The following is an 18,901-nucleotide window of genomic DNA, read 5'->3' as shown; positions in this document are numbered from 1 at the left end:
TGGACTTTGGTTTGAAAAAGTGTCTATAGTACAGCCTGGCCCACACTAGCCGGTTTTGCCTGCACATCTACACAATAGTGTTTTGTGAAAGTGTGCGGTGTAGACCATGTTGCTGCTTTACAAATGTCATCTATGGGAATGTTCCCTAAGAATGCCATAGAAGCCCCTAGTTTGCGTGTGGAATACGCTCTAGGGGGAATGGATAATGTACACTTTGCTTTTTGGTAGCATATTTGGATACATGTAACGATCCACCTGGCAATTCCAGCTTTTTGATAAAAGATTGCCTTTATGTGGTGGTGAGAAAGCTACAAAAAGTTGTTTAGTTTTCCTGAAAGTTTTTGTCCTTTCAATGTAGTAAAGGATAGCTCTTTTGACATCAAGCGTATGAAGAGCCCATTCTGCTACTGTGTCTGGTTGAGGAAAAATGACTGGTAGTTCAACAGACTGGTTAAGGTGGAAAGCAGAAACAACTTTTGGTCAGAAGTTAGGGTTTGTCCTAAGAACCACTTTGTTGTGATGTATTTGTAAAAATGGTTCTTGTATGGTTAATGCCTGGAGTTCACTAACTTCTGAGAGATGTGATCGCCACAAGGAAAGCTACTTTCCATGTGAGAAATTGTAGCTCACAATTATGTAAAGGTTCAAATGGGGGACACATGAGCCTGGTAAGGACAATGTTTAGATTCCAGACTGGAGAGGGTGGAACTTTGGGAGGAATTATTCTTTTAAGGCCTTCCATGAATGCTTTAATGGCAGGTACCCTAAACAAGATGTAATAGTATAGATGTGAATGCCAGATTACATTTTTGTAGATGCAGGAGGTAACAAATAATGTTTTGAATTGAAGCATCTAGTGGATTGATTGTGTTATTGCAGTAGATCACAAATCTCTTCCATTTAGCTGCATAGCATGCTCTAGTGGTTGGACGATTAGCCTCTTTAATGACGTTCATACAGTCTGGTGGGAGGTTGAGGTAACCAAACTCTAAGACTTCAGGAGCCAGATCGTTGGGTTCAGTTGAGCTGGATGCCTTATCTCTCCATGGTTCTGCGTGAGAAGCTTTGGGGAAAGGTGCAACTTTTGATGTGGAATTACTAAGAGTTCCAGCAGGGTTTGAACCATGGTTGCCGGTTCCATGTTGGAGCAACTAAGATCATTGTGAGAGACTGTTTGAGCTTGTGCACCAGTAATGGAATGAGCGGGAGAGGCGGAAAAGCGTACGCAAATTTGCCTGACCAGTTCACCCATATCTCATTGCCTTTGGATAATGGGTGTGGATACCTGGAGGTGAAGCTTGGGCATTTTGTGTTTAAATGTGTGGCAAACAGATCTATGTGTGGGTGGCCCCACATTTGAAAAAAACGGATGAAGAACTTGCGGATGAAGTTCCCATTTGTGGATCTGTTTCTGACGACTGAGCAGATCCGCAATCTGATTGTGTTCCCCTGGAAGATGTTCTGCTAAGAGGTATTTTTTGGAGGAATGGCCCATCTCCATATGCTTTGCGCTAGGCGGGCTAAGCTGCAGAGAGTGTTCCCCCCCCCCCCCCCCGATTTTGTATATAATACATTGCTGTCATATTGTCCGTACGGACGAGGACAGCTTTGTGTACCAGGTCCATTTGGAATGATTTTAATGCGAGAAAAATCACCAGTAATTCGAGGTGATTGATATGGAGCAGTTTCTGTTGATGGGTCCACATACCCTAAATGGTATGGTTTAAGAGATGAGCTCCCCAGCCGGTAAGCGATGCGTCCGCTGTTAGCACTATCTGTGTAACCGGGTCTAGGAAGGGCTGCCCTTTGGAAAGGTTTTGTGTGTTTCCACCACTGCAGAGAGCGATGTGTGCGGCTGTCTACCAACACCAGATCTGTAAGCTGACCGTGAGCCTGGTTCCACTGATGTGCTAAACATTCTTGTAATGGACGCATTTGGAGGCTTCGTTAAGGTACGATTAAAATGCAAGAGGCCATCATCCCTATTAGTTACATAAACACTCGAGCTGGTAGTGAGTGTTGAGGTTGAAATGTTGTTATGAGAGCTTGCATGCTGGCTATCCTGGCTGGGCTGGGGTATGCAAGGGCTTTTGAAGTATCTATTGTGGCGCCTAGATACTGTTGGGTGTGGGACGGTTGAAGATGTGACTTGGTGAGGTTTATTGTGAATCCTAAGTTGTGCAACAGCTGGATTGTTTTGTTTGTGTGGTACACACAATCGCTGGGTGACTTGGCTTTTATGAGCCAGTCATCGAGGTAAGGAAACACATTAATGTGTTCTCTTTGCAAGTGAGCTGCTACTACTGCTGCAATATATTTTGTGAAGACTCTGGGTGCTGTAGTCACTCTGAATGGGAGCACTTTGAACTGATAGTGCTGACCGTCCACTACAAACCGTAGATATTTCCTGTGGGCAGGGTAAATAGGAATGTGAAAGTAGGCATTCTTGAGATCTAGAGTGGCAAAGAAATCACCTTGTTGGAGCAATGGGAGGACCTGTTGGAGAGTGACCATGTGAAAGTGGTCGGGTTGTATGTACAGGTTTAACGTCCTGAGGTCCAATATTGGCCTGAGAGTACCGTCCTTTTTTGGGATCAGGAAGTAAAGGGAGTAAACCCCTGTGCCTTGATAGTGTATGGGAACTGGTTCTATTGCGTGCTTTTGCAAGAGAGAGAGAATCTCTTGTTTTAGAAGCATGAGATGTTCGGTGGACATCGGACGTTGTTTGAGTGCTATCTGTGGAGGAGTAGAGGTGAGTTCCAGGCAGTAACCATACTGGATAATTTGTGTCACCCACCTGTCTGTGGTGATGGAATTCCAGACAGGTGGGTACTGTAATAGTCTTCCCTTGACCGGAGTGTAATGGTCTGGGGGGAGTGGAGGGAAGTCACTGTTTTGGGCTAGCGGAGGTGCAGGTGTTATTACCGCGGGCTCTTCCTTTGTTGTTATTTCCTCTGTAACCCTCTCTAAAATATCCTCTGTTACAGGAAGTTTGAGTGGGTCTTCTGTAAGAAGAAGTGGTGTCTGTTCCAATGGGCTTGGAGGCGCCTCTATAAAAGGAGCGACGAAAGAAACCTCTAGTCGTTGAGGACTGTAAGGCCCCCATGGATTTAGCGGTTTCAGTGTCTTCCCCCATCTTCTCTAAAGATGTGTCTACTGTAGGTCCAAAAAAGTGTTCTTGATCAGAGGCTGATTAAAAATTTGAGATTGTACCTCTTGTTTAACACTAGATATGTGTAGCCGTGCGTGCCTGCACAGTAAAACACTTGTGTTAACGGCACGAGATGCTGTGTCCACTGCATCAAGAGCACATTTGATAGAGGTGTTTATAATTAGTTTTCCCTCTTGTATGAGGTCGTTAGCTTTAGACCTATATTGTTCTGGAAGATGTTGCATGTGTGTCTCAAGCTCATCATAATGCGCCCCATCATACCTGGCCAACATAGCGTTGGCAATGCGCCAGAAATTTGCACCTGTGACGCAATCCATTTACCAGATGCATCCAATAATTTAGATTCTTTATCCGGAGGAGGGGCATCACCTGTTTGGGAATTTGCCCGTTTACAGGCATTTGACACTACCAGAGAATCTAGAGGGAGCTGTCCCTTGATATAAGCTGGATCATTTGGAGCTGGTTTATATTTTTTATCAACTCTGGGGTTGAGAATTCTAGCCCTAATAGGGTCTTTAACACATCAGGGGCATGTTTAATCATACCTTTTAACATAGGTAAAGTACTGGTTGACTTTTGTGAATGTGTAAAAGTCTCTAATAAAAAATCTTCCTCCAAAGGGTCTGAGTTCAATTCTACCCCATGATATTTGGCTGCTCTATTTATGAGTTGCGCAAAACCTATGTTGTCGTCTGGAGGGGATGGTTTAGATAGGTATGAGTCAGGCTCAGGTATATCTGGGATATTATAATAATCGTTCCAAGGGTCAGGTGGTGGGATACTGTAGATATCATCATCCCCTTGTGGGTCTACATCCGCATCCCCACCCCCAAAGTCATCTTAATCATCTTGTGGTACAGGTGAAGAAGGAAGCGGTGGAGAGTGTACTGGAGACAGTGGTATAGTTGGAAGATTTGGAGGGGGAGAGGAGGGTCTGAAAGGTGAAGTTGCTATGTCTATCTTCTTTAAGGGTATCTCAGGTGCCTCTGAGGTGTCCAATTTCCTCTTTTTAGGTGGTATTGTTGTGACATGACCAGTAACAGAGTCAATGTGTACAGTTTTTTGTTTTGGATCCGAGGGATCTGGTTGAAACAGTTCCTTTGAGCTAGTGTCTTTCTTTGGCACCGACGACTTTGGTTCCGAGTGGGGCTTTGGTTTAGGTTCTGTAGCTTTAGGAGGGGTCTTGTTCTCCTTATGCTTTGGTGGAGTTTGAGTCCAAAATATTTTTCGGCTCCGAAGATTTATGGAGTTTTTTCGGTTCCGAGGGCTTGTCCTTGGTGAGTTTCGGTGCCGAAGCGCTCGGAATCGAAGCCGTCGTCGGTGTCGATAGAACAGAGCATGGCACTGTCTGTGGTTTCGGCTTTTGCTTCGGTGCCGGAGATGGTTTTTCAGTACCGCTATGTGGCTCGCTCGATCCCGAGCCGCCTGAATGCTTGTCTCTGGGCTTCGGAGCCGAGCCCGAGGGCTGGGCATCTGAAGTATTATTGCGGTGTCGACCTGAGCCCGAAGGCGAAGGTGTCAACGGACCCTTATCTTTTGTTTTAGATGGGGCAGGGGTCTGGATCTGGGTACTCACAATCTGTTGACCTAGAGTAACCGTCTGATCCTCAGCATCTGACTCGTCGGCCTCGGAGACGCTGATGTCTTCATCCTCCGGTTCTTGTTCTTCTGGAACATCGGGCCTGAATCGAAGATGTCGTCCGGTGTCGAGGTAGTTGATCGAGACATTATGTGACGTCGAGCCCGACGATAAAGTATGGGCTTCTTTGATCTGAAGGAAGCACAGGCCTCGCAGTCCTCGTGTTCTGGAGAGAGGCAAAGGTTACAGACCTCTTGGCGATCAGTGTGTGGGAATTTAGCACCACACAGGGGGCATTTTTTAAATGGAGTTCTTTCCATTGACTGCAGGGCCTAATGGCGTGGATAGGTCTAAGGACCCACGTCTATGACCGGAATCGAAGGTCTTGATGAATGTTTGGATGCGCAAAGGGGAACGCGATCGAAACAATATCGTTGAGCGGTGAGGGATTGCGTGTCGAAGGGGGATCGAGTACGACACCGACATGGAGAGCAGCAATTTACTTCCGAACCCGATGGCGGTAAAAAACAATCTGAGGATGGAGTTGATGGCCATGCGCGCTATCGTCCTAAGAAGGAGTCACCTATCTCGTGTCTACAAAGAACTGCTACCAATACAAAAACAAAGTGCAAACATCTGAGCCCAACACCAGATGGCGATCTATGCACAAATATATAGTCTGCAGCTCATATGCCTCGAACATTCCTTTCCCATAAAATATGTTATTCCACAGCAGAGAAATGACATGTCCATAAAATGGGCAGTAGAGTGTTTGAAGAACTACCGCTGAGGCCAACATTTGATTCTCTTCAATGACCATGCCCCTTTTGTACTATTTTGCTCAGTATAAATATAGCCATCAGTGTGTAGTGAAATGGTCCCTTGGCTTTACGCCCTTCTTCTTCACCATACACAGTCCAGGTCAACTACATCAAAATTCAGGAAATTATCTCAATCTCTTATGTACTCTCTAATTGGATATGAGAACTTATGAGAAGAAAAGAATGGGGCTTGAATAGACAGGAAGCAAGGGTGCAGACAATGAGGCAATGACAGCCCTGGTGTGTACATCTCTTTCTCAGCTAGACCCACAAAAACACGATAATGGCAATGCTACAGATACCCCCAAAACACTGATTCCGTCATATTTATTACTGTCTTTTTGAATTTGTAACCACCCAGGCCATGAAACGCAAATTGTGGCAGATGACTCTTATCACTGTCTCTTGCTGATGGACTAGAATAGTCGTACCTTTAACTCCCACACAATCTTATAATCCTTTGCATTTACTTGATGGCAAGTTCCCAGGAGAGGACAAAGAAGGAGAGGAACAAGAAGAATGTGTAGTAATAGTGAATCAGTGGCTAAAAAGGAAGTGGTGGGATTCAGGCTGAGAATTTTGCTAAAGGAGTGGGATGCTATCATGCAGATCCCAGTTTGCTAATAGGAATTGTCTATTGCATGTTAGTCAGGCTTTTAATTGTGTCCAGAATGAGGGATGGAAAAAGACTGAGGAGAGGGATTGGTTAATAAGAGAATTATTCACTCAGTGTGTAGTTAGCTATCGTGAGGGGTCAATATATTGTGACAGCAGGATGCATACAGAGGGAGGCAGACATATCATTGCATCGTTCCTTGTTCTCCTGCACAGAGCATCAACGCTGAGGCTTAGCCTCGGGCTTTTGGCTACAATTCAATGTTGAATCTTTGGTGAACGATTTGAATTTGCGGTGCTGCCAGCGTTATATGTAATTTAATAAAGTGAAGAAATCTAGGCATTTATTTAAAACTGGCAAATAACATTGATGTACACATAAAAACAGGTTTTCAGCGCTGGGGTTTTATTTGAAAAATCCATGAAAACTGGGAGCTACAATCTTGTATTTGGTTCAACTGAAACAATGGACTTGCACACCTGATGACAGTAGATTTCAGCAGTTTTAGAGCCATCTGGCAATCCTAAATGAATTAATAGGTAACCTTTGTACTTCAAACAGCACAGAGTTCCAACCTCCTGAAATGGCATCAAACCATGGGAAGTCAGCCCAATTATTAATATTTTCTTCTACTTGCTCATTTCTGGGCAAACAAGCATTTGGTGACTTACACACAGCAGAAGTATATTCCATGCCACCATTAGTAACAGACAGTTTGGTGATACATTTGCTGCTAAATGTTTGAACCAATTAAACAAGGGATGTGTGTGATAAGTCTGGCATAGGTTTTATCAACTGAATTAACTCACAAAAAAAGAAGATTACGAAGGGGGCAGAGAGAATGGGTGAGTAAGAAAGGCATTTTAAATATGCTTCATCACGGTCGCTTGGTTTTTATTGTTGGTTGGAAGTCACTGTATATGTGTGACTGAACCAGTGAGGGATAGGATGTACACTTAGCTCTCACTTAAGGGTGATGCCTTGTTTGACTCTACTCTCCATTCGTGGATGACAACATATTGAAAGGTTACGTTTATGCTGTAAGCAAAAAGCTGAATACACTTGCCTCAAGAACATTTTGTATGAAAATATATTGTGTGCTGTTTTACTTTACTTTTTTGTTACTATATTTTAAAAATCAACGATACACTCTAGGGTGTCTTCATAAACACAAATGGATTTGGGGACCTTGGTGGGACCACTTTCACGTATTAACTGTACCTAAATTACTCCGATCTTGATTTGGTTTCCCAATCTGTGCCAGTACTCAAGTAAATGACATTAACTCTTGTTGTGATTCAGATGTCTATGCCAGTTATATCTGCCAGTTGTTTATGTATTAAAACCAATATAAAAAGTGTTATAGAGAAAAAACAACTATGTAGTAGGGTTTGCAGTCTGCTTATTACTGTTAGGTTGTAATTTGTGCTTCCAAAGCATAATATGGATTTTGAGTATTCTTAGATTAACAAAGATAGCACCATGAAGCAGTACCTCTATTAGATGAGGTTCCTTCTTCTTTGCCGACAAGTTTAAATGTTTGTCCAATAAGCTGTAGTTTTTTTCTGTCTCTTTGTCAAATTTCTTTTTCTCCTCCTGTGGGCAAAAATGTAAAATTATATTTGCTCTTCTTCGCATTCATATCTGCTTAAAATGACCAAATCAGCGTGCATCCTTACCAACATAGCATTTTAATGCTTGATGTGTGCGTCCAATCAAAGAAGCCTTAAAATAACACATTTAGAATAAAAATATGCTACTTATGAATCAACTTTTGAAACAGCACTTGCCAGCTTCGCCTCACATGCATCGGTCTCTACTTCACAGGGCAAGCACAACGGTCTGTAGGTATGTAGAGATGCTAAAGGGCAGGCCACTTCATTGGATTCGGAGTTTAAATCCCAGTGAAAATTAGGACAGCCTGATGTGACGATTTATTATTTTCCTTTCTAGTTTGATTTCATCAACACATCAAAACCAAAAAATAAGTTTTACATAATACATTCACGGCACATTACATTTCCAGGGAATAAGATACAAAACATATTGAACAGCCAATTAAACTAAAATTATTGAATTAAATAGAAATCTGTCCTATATATTGGTGGCACACACAGTTGGAAAAACACAAGGAATTCAAACGAAGGTGAACAATCGTACACACAGCTCACAGAGAAATAGTGATCTAGCAAATGGAACGCGATTATCTCATGAAGCAGCATATAAATCACTATAACTGCTCCAAAACTTACCAATACTAGCAAAATGTGCCTTTTCAATTGAAAAGGATCCTTCCAGTGAACCCATTTCCAATAGTGCCAGCAGACAATACTGCAAAACTGATTCCTTTGAACTTTTCCTTTTAAGAAAGCCTTTTTGCCACTTGAGTGGCTCTTGTTATAAACAAGTACACCAATGCTGAAGATTGGTTGCGCCCTCATCCAAACTGATTAATTTAAGAGCCCCTTCCATCCATATTTATTATAAAAGATTCAGCGTATTTCCTTTTTAAACCATACTAGGAATTAATTCTGAGGAATGATTTTGGAAATTTATAAAAAAGCACCACAATATCAAATTTCCCATGCTTGCTTACATACAATGATGGGAAGCATTGCTATTGTTCGTCTATTTGCCACATTAAGCCCTGCTTAGATTAGAAAGTAGCTGAACACTGTGAGAACCAAACTAATTGAAATGTGCAGATTTGCAGATAAAGGATATTTAAACAGATGAATGACTTTTCATGATTAACACAGAGTCTGAGATGGATTGGAAGTGGAAGTTCTTTGCCTTCAAAAACAAAAATAATCTGATTTGATAGAAGGTGGCTCCAAGGAAGACCATGCTAAGAGATCCTCCACATAATACTTCCTGTGCCACGTTTTGGGGACATTAGTAAGTTTAAGTAATGGTATGAAAGGAATACAGCTAGAGGTGTCACATGTGAGTACAGTAATTACTTTAAAAGGGAGCACGATGGCCAACTTGTTCGGAACACAAGGCAACTTTTGCATTGTGGACCATTGAATCTTATCAATGATCTACTTTGCAGATTAAGAAAGTGATATGGCACTCTCCCACAGGCATGCTAAGCTAACACAGTACTACTACTAATGCCCTATAATGTTTTAGCCAGCAGCTTGCAAGTTGAAAATCTTTTAAATGTAGCCTTTTTTTTCGTTTTTAATTAAATTTACATTTTAAACACAGACTCATGACTGCCTACCTGGAAAACAGCACAATTGGCATAAAAGGCATGCTCAGGTCTGAGCCTCAATAAGGTCAATATTGCTTGTATTGTCTCTGCGGCAGCATGGAGGTGAAACATGCACCTTGAGAAAGAACCCTTAAAAACCTAAGATGCTCGTGTGACCCTGTCAAACGACTATAAACCAAGGTAAAATAGATGGAGTATATGAAGCAAACATCTGGGTAAAACTGATGCACAGCATCTTGAGAGAGAAGAAGCATCAGTAGGGGACCCCTAAAAGATGTATTCCGTTAGAGCACAAAATGTCCTCCATGTGTTTCCACAAAGAAACACATCAGGGCAACGGTTACAGAGCATTAGAAGCAGAATCTATTACGGACAATTGTGAATGATGCAAAGTATATAAGGAGGTAATTATCACAAATTTCAGTGGCACATTTTTGTATTTTCCAAAAATGTGTCCCACTCAGAATTATCTTGTGGGACATGGACCCTACATCAGAAACCTTTCTGAGTTACTTCTGAAACGAACGGCCATGCCTTTGAGCACACAGGTTCACTCAACAATTGGTCAGATTGAAGGTAATCTAGACATTTTTAAATATTGGATAAATATGGAAGTCAGACTAGTTGATATTCCAAAATCTCATTCTGACAATTGTGTAAGCATTATGAAACGGGAGTCACCTTACAATGCTTTTAAATCCCATTTTGCCAAAGGTGATGACGTACGTAAAAATCCTAAATGGTTTCTGTTCAGGCAGTAAATAGCAATTTTTTCTAAGAATCAAGTTTATACTAAAAAGTACATACACCAATTTTTAGATGGAGCACAGGAAGGAAAAATGGTGAAATGGCTAAGTTGCTAACCTCAGAGATTTACCTGCTAGCCCTACTGTCGACACCTGACCATAAAATCTAGTGACTCTGGGCTAATCACTTTATGTATTTTTCTCAAATTGTAATGAGCTGTAATGTGAATGCAAACAATACAGTGTCTGGTCCAATACTGTCCAGATTACATGTTCGCATAACCTGCACCTCCCTCAACATCTCACTTATGTTTGTATGCTGTCTTAACCATGCCCCGTGCACTATACACATCTTTCATTCTTTTTATATTAAAAAATATTGCTTGTTAACTGCTCCCTACTCCTTCGTGCTAAATGAGCACTATGTCAAATACAAAAAAAAAATTATACATTAAGAAAAGGCTCCGCTGTAGAATTAATATATATCAAGAGTCTCGAAGTTTGGCTTCACAAACATGTCAAAGAAATAGATTTTGTCTTAAAATGTATTTAAGAATCCGGCTGACTGATCTGATTTTCATCACATATGGATTCAAAGAACTTGTTCAATTGAAATTAAGATTTCCTGGGTCAGGTATGAGAGGCTACAATCAACATTCATATGTCTATTAGGGCACTCACAGAATAATTTGGTCAAGTTAGTCCGGCTCATCTTAAAGATGTAAATTCCTCTTTTACAAAAGGGAGGATGAAAAGTCGACCTGATCATAGAACATCCCAAAATCAAATATAGATGAAAAATAAGATTTAAGCACTATTAAATGTCCCAAGGGAGGGCGGGAATTTACTTGGAATGTCTCATCCACTGGTAAAGAGGCATGGTATAGCAAGAAAAACAAAACATGAAACTTGGTTATGGGGGCGAGGTAGGGAAAACATGCATTTGGAGTGTCATCAATCTATTAGCAAATGAGTTTGTCAAAGCAATAGATGTAGGGGTGAAATCAAAAGTATTAGGGAAATAGAAATGAATATGTTGAGTAGAGACCGAGAGAAAAGTGTAAATTGTGTATATGCTGGGCATAGGCATACAGAGGTGGCTCACTTTACAAATAAAGGCAAATGTGATACATTCCCTATAACAGTGTAATCAAGAGAGTCTGTTTTGAAAAACGGATACACTGTTAGTAGTAAAGTGAATTTTCCCTTTGAAGTAGATCTAACCTCACTATTTGACAGTGTTCTTCAAACATTTTAATGCTAAGCCCCACAATGGAAAGAAAAAATAAAATCAAGCGGCCCCCCCCTCAGTGTTTAAATATGTCTAGACATATTGCAACATTGCATTGCAGTTAAGTTCTGTTACAGTTTTAAAAATGCAATCAAATGCATGATTCCAAACATACTATTTGGGTCAGTTAGGCCTTAGTAACATGTAAAAGTATCCACAGTGTGATTATTAGAAATGGGGGGGGATGTTTTGAAGAATATTTCGGAGCCCCATCTCCTTTGACACACTCCCAGCTGGATATAAATAACAAAAGATGTTAGTGATGGCCGATTACAGATCAGCTTATTACCGCTTATTTTTTTCAGCTTAAAACAAAGCACTGTTATCAGCAAAATGCTTCTTTTGGCCAGTGCCTGGAAGAAAAATAAACTGAATAGTTAACTTTATGAAAATATGAATTCCATTAAGTTCATCATTTACATTTTATCCAATTTCAAAGTGTGGCTTTTACAAACAGCAGGCATCTTGCACCAAGGGGCCTACAGACAAATTGTCGATATTATAACAGGGAAATACAGCAATTTGTTTAAATGGGAGGAATTTAAAGTGAAGAAACATACTTCAGCAAATATTAAGACTTAATTGGCTTAATTGAAAGTGGAGGAAAACATTAACATACACATCTTTCATTTCTCCCATTTAATTTAAAAAATTGATATTTTTCACTTATAAATATAGCACAGTGTCTACTGGAAACTGGGAGCAAGAGACTTCCTGTTTGTAAAGGTGATACTTTGAAATGGGAGAAAATTTAAATGAAGAGTTAACTTAATCATTTTGTCTCATTTAAAAGTATTCAGAAACATTATTTTGTCCTCACACTTCAATGCTGAGTTGAAAAGGACTTTTATTTCAAATTTAAAAACCTCAGTGCTTCAGTTTGTCTCCTCTGTGCCTTGGGTCATAAATCTGACTGCAGCACTGCTCATTATCAGGCCCTGCTATCTGCAACCTGAAGATAATACTGTCAAATAAACACAGATATCTCTTAACTTTAAACTTTAAAAGGAAACTTTGAAAGGAAAATGTGATCTTGTGCTTATTTAACAAGCATTGAAAATGCAATAGGTCTCACCTTTGATTGAGTTAAAGCCATTTGCTTTGCTAATGGTATTGTATAGCAAAGCAAATGGCTTTAACTTAATGAAAGGTGAGACCTATTGCATTTTTAATGCTTGTTTCATTACTCCCTGGGAGACAGAACAGCAGTTCAGAAGAGTGGGCCACCAAGACCCTGCAGTGTCTGATTAAAGTGCGAAAGTACATGGAGAGTGTTACACGATCCTCTACCTGTGCCGTAGCGAGGCTCCCCACACATACACTACAACTCCCATAATGCCCCTCATTGGAATGCAAGGTTGTGTACCGCCCCCAGTCTCCCTCAAGCAAGCTCATTGGTCAAGAGCTCTTTTAAACACAAGACCCTCCCTAACTCCCTCGCTTGGCTTTCGAAGCTCTTGTGCGCTACCGGACTTCTGCCTCGCCCTGGACCTGTATGCTGTACTCGCTGAGTACGGTGGAACCTGCTTCGTTGGATTGCTCACCTGTCCGTTTTCCCTTCAAGCCCACGTCCTCCTTGACCACCGTGTATTGTGCGGGTTGACTTCCTCCCTTTTGGGTTCAACGGAGTCCGATCCGCAGTGCCGGTCATTCCTCGACCCCTCCCCCTTCTGGCGGAAAGCTCTCTCGACTGCTTACCGGACGAAGACGCTCTTCCAGGCTCAAGTTTACCCGGCTCTGTCTTCACCCGTACCCGAGTCCCTCCCCCTTGAAAACAAATCTACAACGGGACTAAAGACACTGCTCACGGAACCGTACAGCAAGATACAATACGAGTACGTGACACGCGTTGCTAGCGTGAATTTTTTTTGTTTACTTTATTGACAAACCGGAACATTCTTACGATACCGCAGTGTTTGAATAGCGGTTCTACTGCTTTATTCGTGGGGGTTTCCTGGAGTGAAGGTGCCTCCATAACTGGTGCAGAATCTTCCTTTTTGTTTGAGAACCTCCAGAGGATTTTATTTCCTTTCGTTTTGGACTGCTGCTGACAAACCTCACATGGGTAACAAAGTGCTCTTGAACTGTGCTCGTTGAACAACAAAACAAACTTTATTCAGCAGACTCTTTGCTCCTTTGCAGACCTGTGTTTTTGATTTCCTGTGGCTGGGAGTCGCTCTCTGATTCCGAATGAACTCTGGTACTTCTATTAAGAGAAATTTCATCTCCCCCCAGTCTAACCTCTTCGTACTATTACAGAGTCTGTGGAGGTACACAACCATTCCTATTAGTTGAGGGAGACACATTCTAATGTTCCACCTTCTCTGTAAACAGGATTAATCGTTGTTTGTTCTCTCTGTTCCTTGTTTTCTCTCCTCTACAGCGCTGCTCCTTAGTTCCCTACACCTACCCATTGAGAAGTCGCTGTCTTCCTGGAGGGCTTCCTTGAGGTTCTTTTCGTGTCCCGGTTCTTCCTTAGAGTATTGTCCGTCTCTCAGGTGGCTATATCTCTGTAGATGGTCCTACTCTAGGGGAGAGTCGAGATCTTGGTCTTCGCTCCCGTGGATGCTGGCATTCGTTTGTGGTTATACAAGTAAGTCAAGGTGCAGGAGTGACAGAGAGGGAGATGCTTAATCCTATCTATGCCGGATGGGACGATTACTGTGGTTTATAAACCAGGCAGAGACACGTAGGCAAACTACACCCTGAATGTGGATGGCAAGTGTTTTACAGTGATCCTAGGGTCCCGACTGGGGCCTTGGATATTGAGAGTGGTGGACCTAGATCATTCTGAAATTGTGATGAGGCGATAGTAAGACACATAGAAAAAAGTTTCTACATCTAATGAAGAACACTTAGAAGACAAAGAGGGGTCGATTGGTACTCTTCTGAGGGGCTGTTTGGTACTCTTCTGGATCTCGAAAAAGCCTTTGACAAGGGCAGCTGGTGAGTGCTTACAAAGATGGAATTGGGACCTCATTTGTTCCTGGATCGGAGCTGGTTACCACGGTCTGAAAGCAAAGGGCACAGTGAATGTGAGTAAATCACGAATGATATATATAAATAGGCGTACGAGGCAGGGTGCCTGATTTTACTTCTGCTCTTCGCCCTGTATATGGAACCCCTCACTGAGAGAATATGCCGGGGACGATTGAGAGCGAAAGTAGGAAGGGCTTAGTTGAAGCTCCTAATGCTTGTGGACGATGTAATCGTCGCAATATTGGACCCAATATATTCCCTCCCACCATTAGTGAAAGAGTGAGAGAACTTTCATGAGGGATCAGGATTTTAATCTGCAGAAATCTGAAATCATGGCAATTAATACACGATTGGATCAGATACTGGGACCATTCAGAGGTCTAACTAAGACTGCAGTGACCTAATTAAGTGTACAGACTACGTACCCTAGGGCCTAAATGGTCTCTTTACTACTTCCTGCTGTGAAGGGAAATCCTTAAGCTTTTGCAATACTGGCACATGAGTACGTTCCCTGGGTAGGGTAGTGATTATAAAGACTGTCACCCTCCTGTAGCTGCTGTATTTATTTTAGACATTTCCACTGGTGTTATCGTCTAGTCTTTTAAAGGAGTTTCATACTGAAATGGGCAACTTCATTTGGAAGGGCAAAACACCCAGGGCGGCGCATGGATACATGTGATTACAGTGGCTATGGGGTAGTATGGGTTATGGGGGAAAGATGAGGCAGAGCACTGTGGTTTTATTGATCACAAAATATATAAGATCCCAAAGTGGTCAGTTCCCTGTCTAGCGATGAACAATTATAACTGGTGGCTGTATTCCGCCCCAGTACCTAGATCGGCCCTGGCAGTCAGGGACAGGGTTACGAAAAGGACAACCATCACAACGTTTCCATCACACTTTATGTCAATATGCTTAACCAGAGACTTTCCCCAGGCATCGAACAAATCAATTTAAGAAATTGAGGGAACAGGACTACCTTATGGTAGCCTCCTTTAACCTCTTCAATGCCCGTGACGAGCTGGTCTCGTCATGGGCCGCGGTTGCGCTGTGCCCATGACGAGACCAGCTCGTCATAAACCCCGCCCGCTAATGAAACGGCCGGCACAGGGCGGGGAAAGGGGCGGGCACTGAAGGGGTTAATGGAGAGCTCAAATCCTTTGAAAATCTTAAGGATAGTTTTTTAATTTCAGATTCAGAGTGCTTCCACCATTTGCAACTTCAGTGCTGGGTCCGGCTGACATTGGTAAAGCCTGGCCCCTCCATGGAGCTTTTGGTATTGGTATTTGTGAGAAGTTGACCTGGTATATGATGCTCACTAGTTAAAGTGATCACCTTGTACCATGCCAAGCAACCCTTATGGTGTGGTTGTAAGTCAACCTTTTCGGACTAGCTGCCCTAGTGGTAGCGTAGGCTAAGCAGTCTTTGAGGCTAAATTCGTGAAGCGTGTTAAGCCAGCTGTTTTACCAAATGCAACCCCCTTTTATACCAATGAAAGGACACCACACAGATATATATTCAAAATATATATGTATTTATTTCTCAAAGTAACCCCTAGTCTCTTTATGAGCACAGGAGCACAAATCGTCAAACAAGATTACAGTAGAATACACAGAAGTTGCACTTTATATGGATAGGCCCTGGTGGCCGCTCAAACCATATACTAAAATAGTGGTATAAGTACCACGAACAGAAAAGGGAAAAGGCCTAGGGCCTCTAGAATCGCTGGGCCTACAAGGAGCTAACTTCAGTTAGTGACCAGGAGGTCCACGGGTGGCGTGTGCAGAGCAAATAGTCACACGCGTGCTCCCATAGGTTTCAATGGGTGCGTAAAAAGTACAAAGTTACTGCAAAGAGGATCTTCCGGATGGACTAGGAACTCAAGATTTGGAACACAGGCACTAGAGATGTAATACTACACTTGGGCACAGGAGTGCCAGCTTTACCTCACCCACAGGAAGCGGGTGCATAGGCCTCGAAGTGCGTCGGGTTTCTTCTATCTGTTCCGTGGAGCCTGAAGACAAAGATGCTGCAGGCGGTCGGTCCGGGAGAGATGCAGTGGATCCAAGAGTGGATCGGAGATGTTGAAGACCTGTAAGCAGAGGGCACAGTGTTCACAGTCACTAGCCAGTGACCAGCGTGGCACCAGGTGGGTACCAGGCAATGTCGGGTGCAAACAGGAAGAAAGGTGTAGCTTGTCTCTGCAGCCACGTGGTCCCTGGAGGTCGACGACGTCCAGGAGTCGGTTCACGAGCTGTCCCACGCAGGCTCTCGCTGTCAGCGGTGTCGGCGACTTGATCGAAGCAAACAAGCCTTGGCAAAAGCAATTGTTGTAGGAGATGAAATAAGCTGATGGTTCTGACCAGCAAGGTCAGAAGGGCTGCTCCTTTGGAGGGGAGCAAGGGCCAGTCTGGAGCAACCAGACCAGCGGAGTATTTCGTAAAGTCAGTCGCCAAGATGGCTGCTAGCCAGCGGGCCAGCAACCGGGTAGGCGCGTCGAGTGGCAAAATGCAGAAGGGCCCCACGCAGATCGTGGAGATGCTGGAGGGCTCACCTTTGGTGCAGATGCTGCTCGAGGGTTGGGCTTCTCAGATCCCAAAGCACAACTTGGAGGGAGCCTCGGTTGTTGCACTTGTCAGCTTGTCGTGGTCGTTTCAAGATGGCTGGCTCCACGTGTCTCGGTGCCTCCACGGGTCTCCTCTTTTCAGGGACTGTGGATCGGGCGGTGAGAGGTCTGGAGGTCCAGGTCTTGTCAGTCTCTGGGCTCGGGCTCCGGCGGGAGGCGGCGGCAAAGCAGACGTTGATTCGCTGGATGGTGCTTGCGTTAGCAAGGTGGTCACTCCCTGACCACAGGGGAGATTTCCTTCAGTCTTCTGTGCAGCAGAATGTCGAAGTTCCCGTCTTCTTCTTAGTTTCAAGTTGATTCCAGGATGTCTGAAGTCTTAGGACACAGCTCCTACCTTTAAGCGGATTCTAGGGGCCGGACTACCGGCTAGGTCCCTCCCTATGGGTGGGACCAGGAAGGGGGGTGGTTACACCCCCAATCCTTTGTCCAGCTCGCCCCAGGCCCGGGACTGGTGTGCCCCAGGACCGGTTTGAACTGGCATATGCACCGAGGCTCCTTGTGAGCCACAGGCATGTCTGGTTTCTTTCAAGCCCTACCTGACCAATACACAAAATCCTGTCTGGGGTGGTGCATGCACCTCCCCTGGCAGGAAACCCTTTGTCCACACCTCCCAAGCTGGAAGGACTCCCAGCAGCAGGAGGGCAGACTTGTGTCTGTGGTGGCAGCATCCATTTTGTGGAGCTGAGGCTCTGTCTGATTTTACCCGGGTTTCAGGTACTGTACATGTCGTGTCCCTCTAGAAGGGTGGAATGCTAACCCCGTCGCCAGAATTGGCGAGGGGTTAGTATTCCAAGTCGTATGACACCTTACTCGACATGTTTTGATAAAGCCAAACCAAAGTTAGCATTTAACCGCGAGGTTCATAATGCACTTAAGAGTATATGGTATGACGATATCTGGAAACAGTAGAAGGAAGTTGTTCCGACCACTGCAGACAGGCCCAGCTCATGCCAGAGCACCATCTCACATGGAACCAAGCACTCTGCCTTCAGGATTGTTAAGGCCTGCCATAGGAGTGACTTATAGGTTACCAGGTGTCCCATTTAAGGTTAGGTATAGGTATACTACACCTAAGTAAGAGGTGATTACACCAACTTACCCCAGCTGAGTGATCAGCCAGTTGTGTCAGATTGTTAGGCCAAGCCTGGGGTGGCATAATACATGCTTCAGCCCCTGGCAGGCCTTGGGTACACCAATGCCCTGGGTACCTAGTGTACACTGGTACAGGGGCTGACAGGGTGATCCAACCAATTGGGTATGTACCTAGGGTACATGGAGTCCATTTTAAAGAGAGAACAGCCAGGCTGAGATCCTGAATAGCAGGATCTCAGGCCAACTAAGTCGAAAAACCAGCTAGACACTAGGCAAAAATTTGGGGGTAACCATAGTCAGATATCCACCTTCCTACAGTATTGCAAAGATGAATTAAGGGGTGAGCATTACAAGAGGGGAAATATTTCAATCACCATTCACCACCCTGCGATGCAACTCCCTGATACATACAACACACATTGTTTGAAACCCTGTGACTTGTTATCTTGGACTGGCTGGAAGGGTAGGACAACTTTGGGGGTGTAACGTTTCTGTGGCATGACACCATTAGCATCCTCGATGGTCCGAGGAGTGTAGGTAACGGTATACGTATTCTTTATCGCCTGATACTCAAACAGCAAGCCAGCATACTGCAGATCTCAGTGCATCGCGCTGCAGCATGCTTATTGAGCAGCACTTGTGCTGTAAGGCCGCTGCAGATGAGTATTCAACCCTTCCTAAAACGCGTCACGGATGTGCGTTAACAGGCATGTCTTTCAATCTGTGGAGTTTAAAGCTGCACTGAGACAGGCATCGACC

General features: G+C 43.6%; 1 protein-coding gene across 2 annotated transcripts in view; it reads right to left on the bottom strand.

Annotated features, from left to right (window-relative positions):
- Positions 1 to 18,901, bottom strand: part of ARHGAP10 (Rho GTPase activating protein 10) — a 1,033,471-nt gene that overhangs the window by 644,283 nt on the left and 370,287 nt on the right. For both annotated transcript variants that reach the window (XM_085641636.1, XM_085641637.1), the window contains exon 5: positions 7,683 to 7,784. In XM_085641636.1, the coding sequence (XP_085497762.1) occupies positions 7,683 to 7,784 (102 nt within the window). The remainder of the gene's footprint in view (positions 1 to 7,682; positions 7,785 to 18,901) is intronic.

This window comes from Triturus cristatus, chromosome 2_2, assembly GCF_964204655.1.
Source record: "Triturus cristatus chromosome 2_2, aTriCri1.1, whole genome shotgun sequence".
NCBI classification, from domain to species: Eukaryota; Metazoa; Chordata; class Amphibia; order Caudata; family Salamandridae; genus Triturus; species Triturus cristatus.
This window is presented reverse-complemented; position numbering and strand designations above follow the sequence as displayed.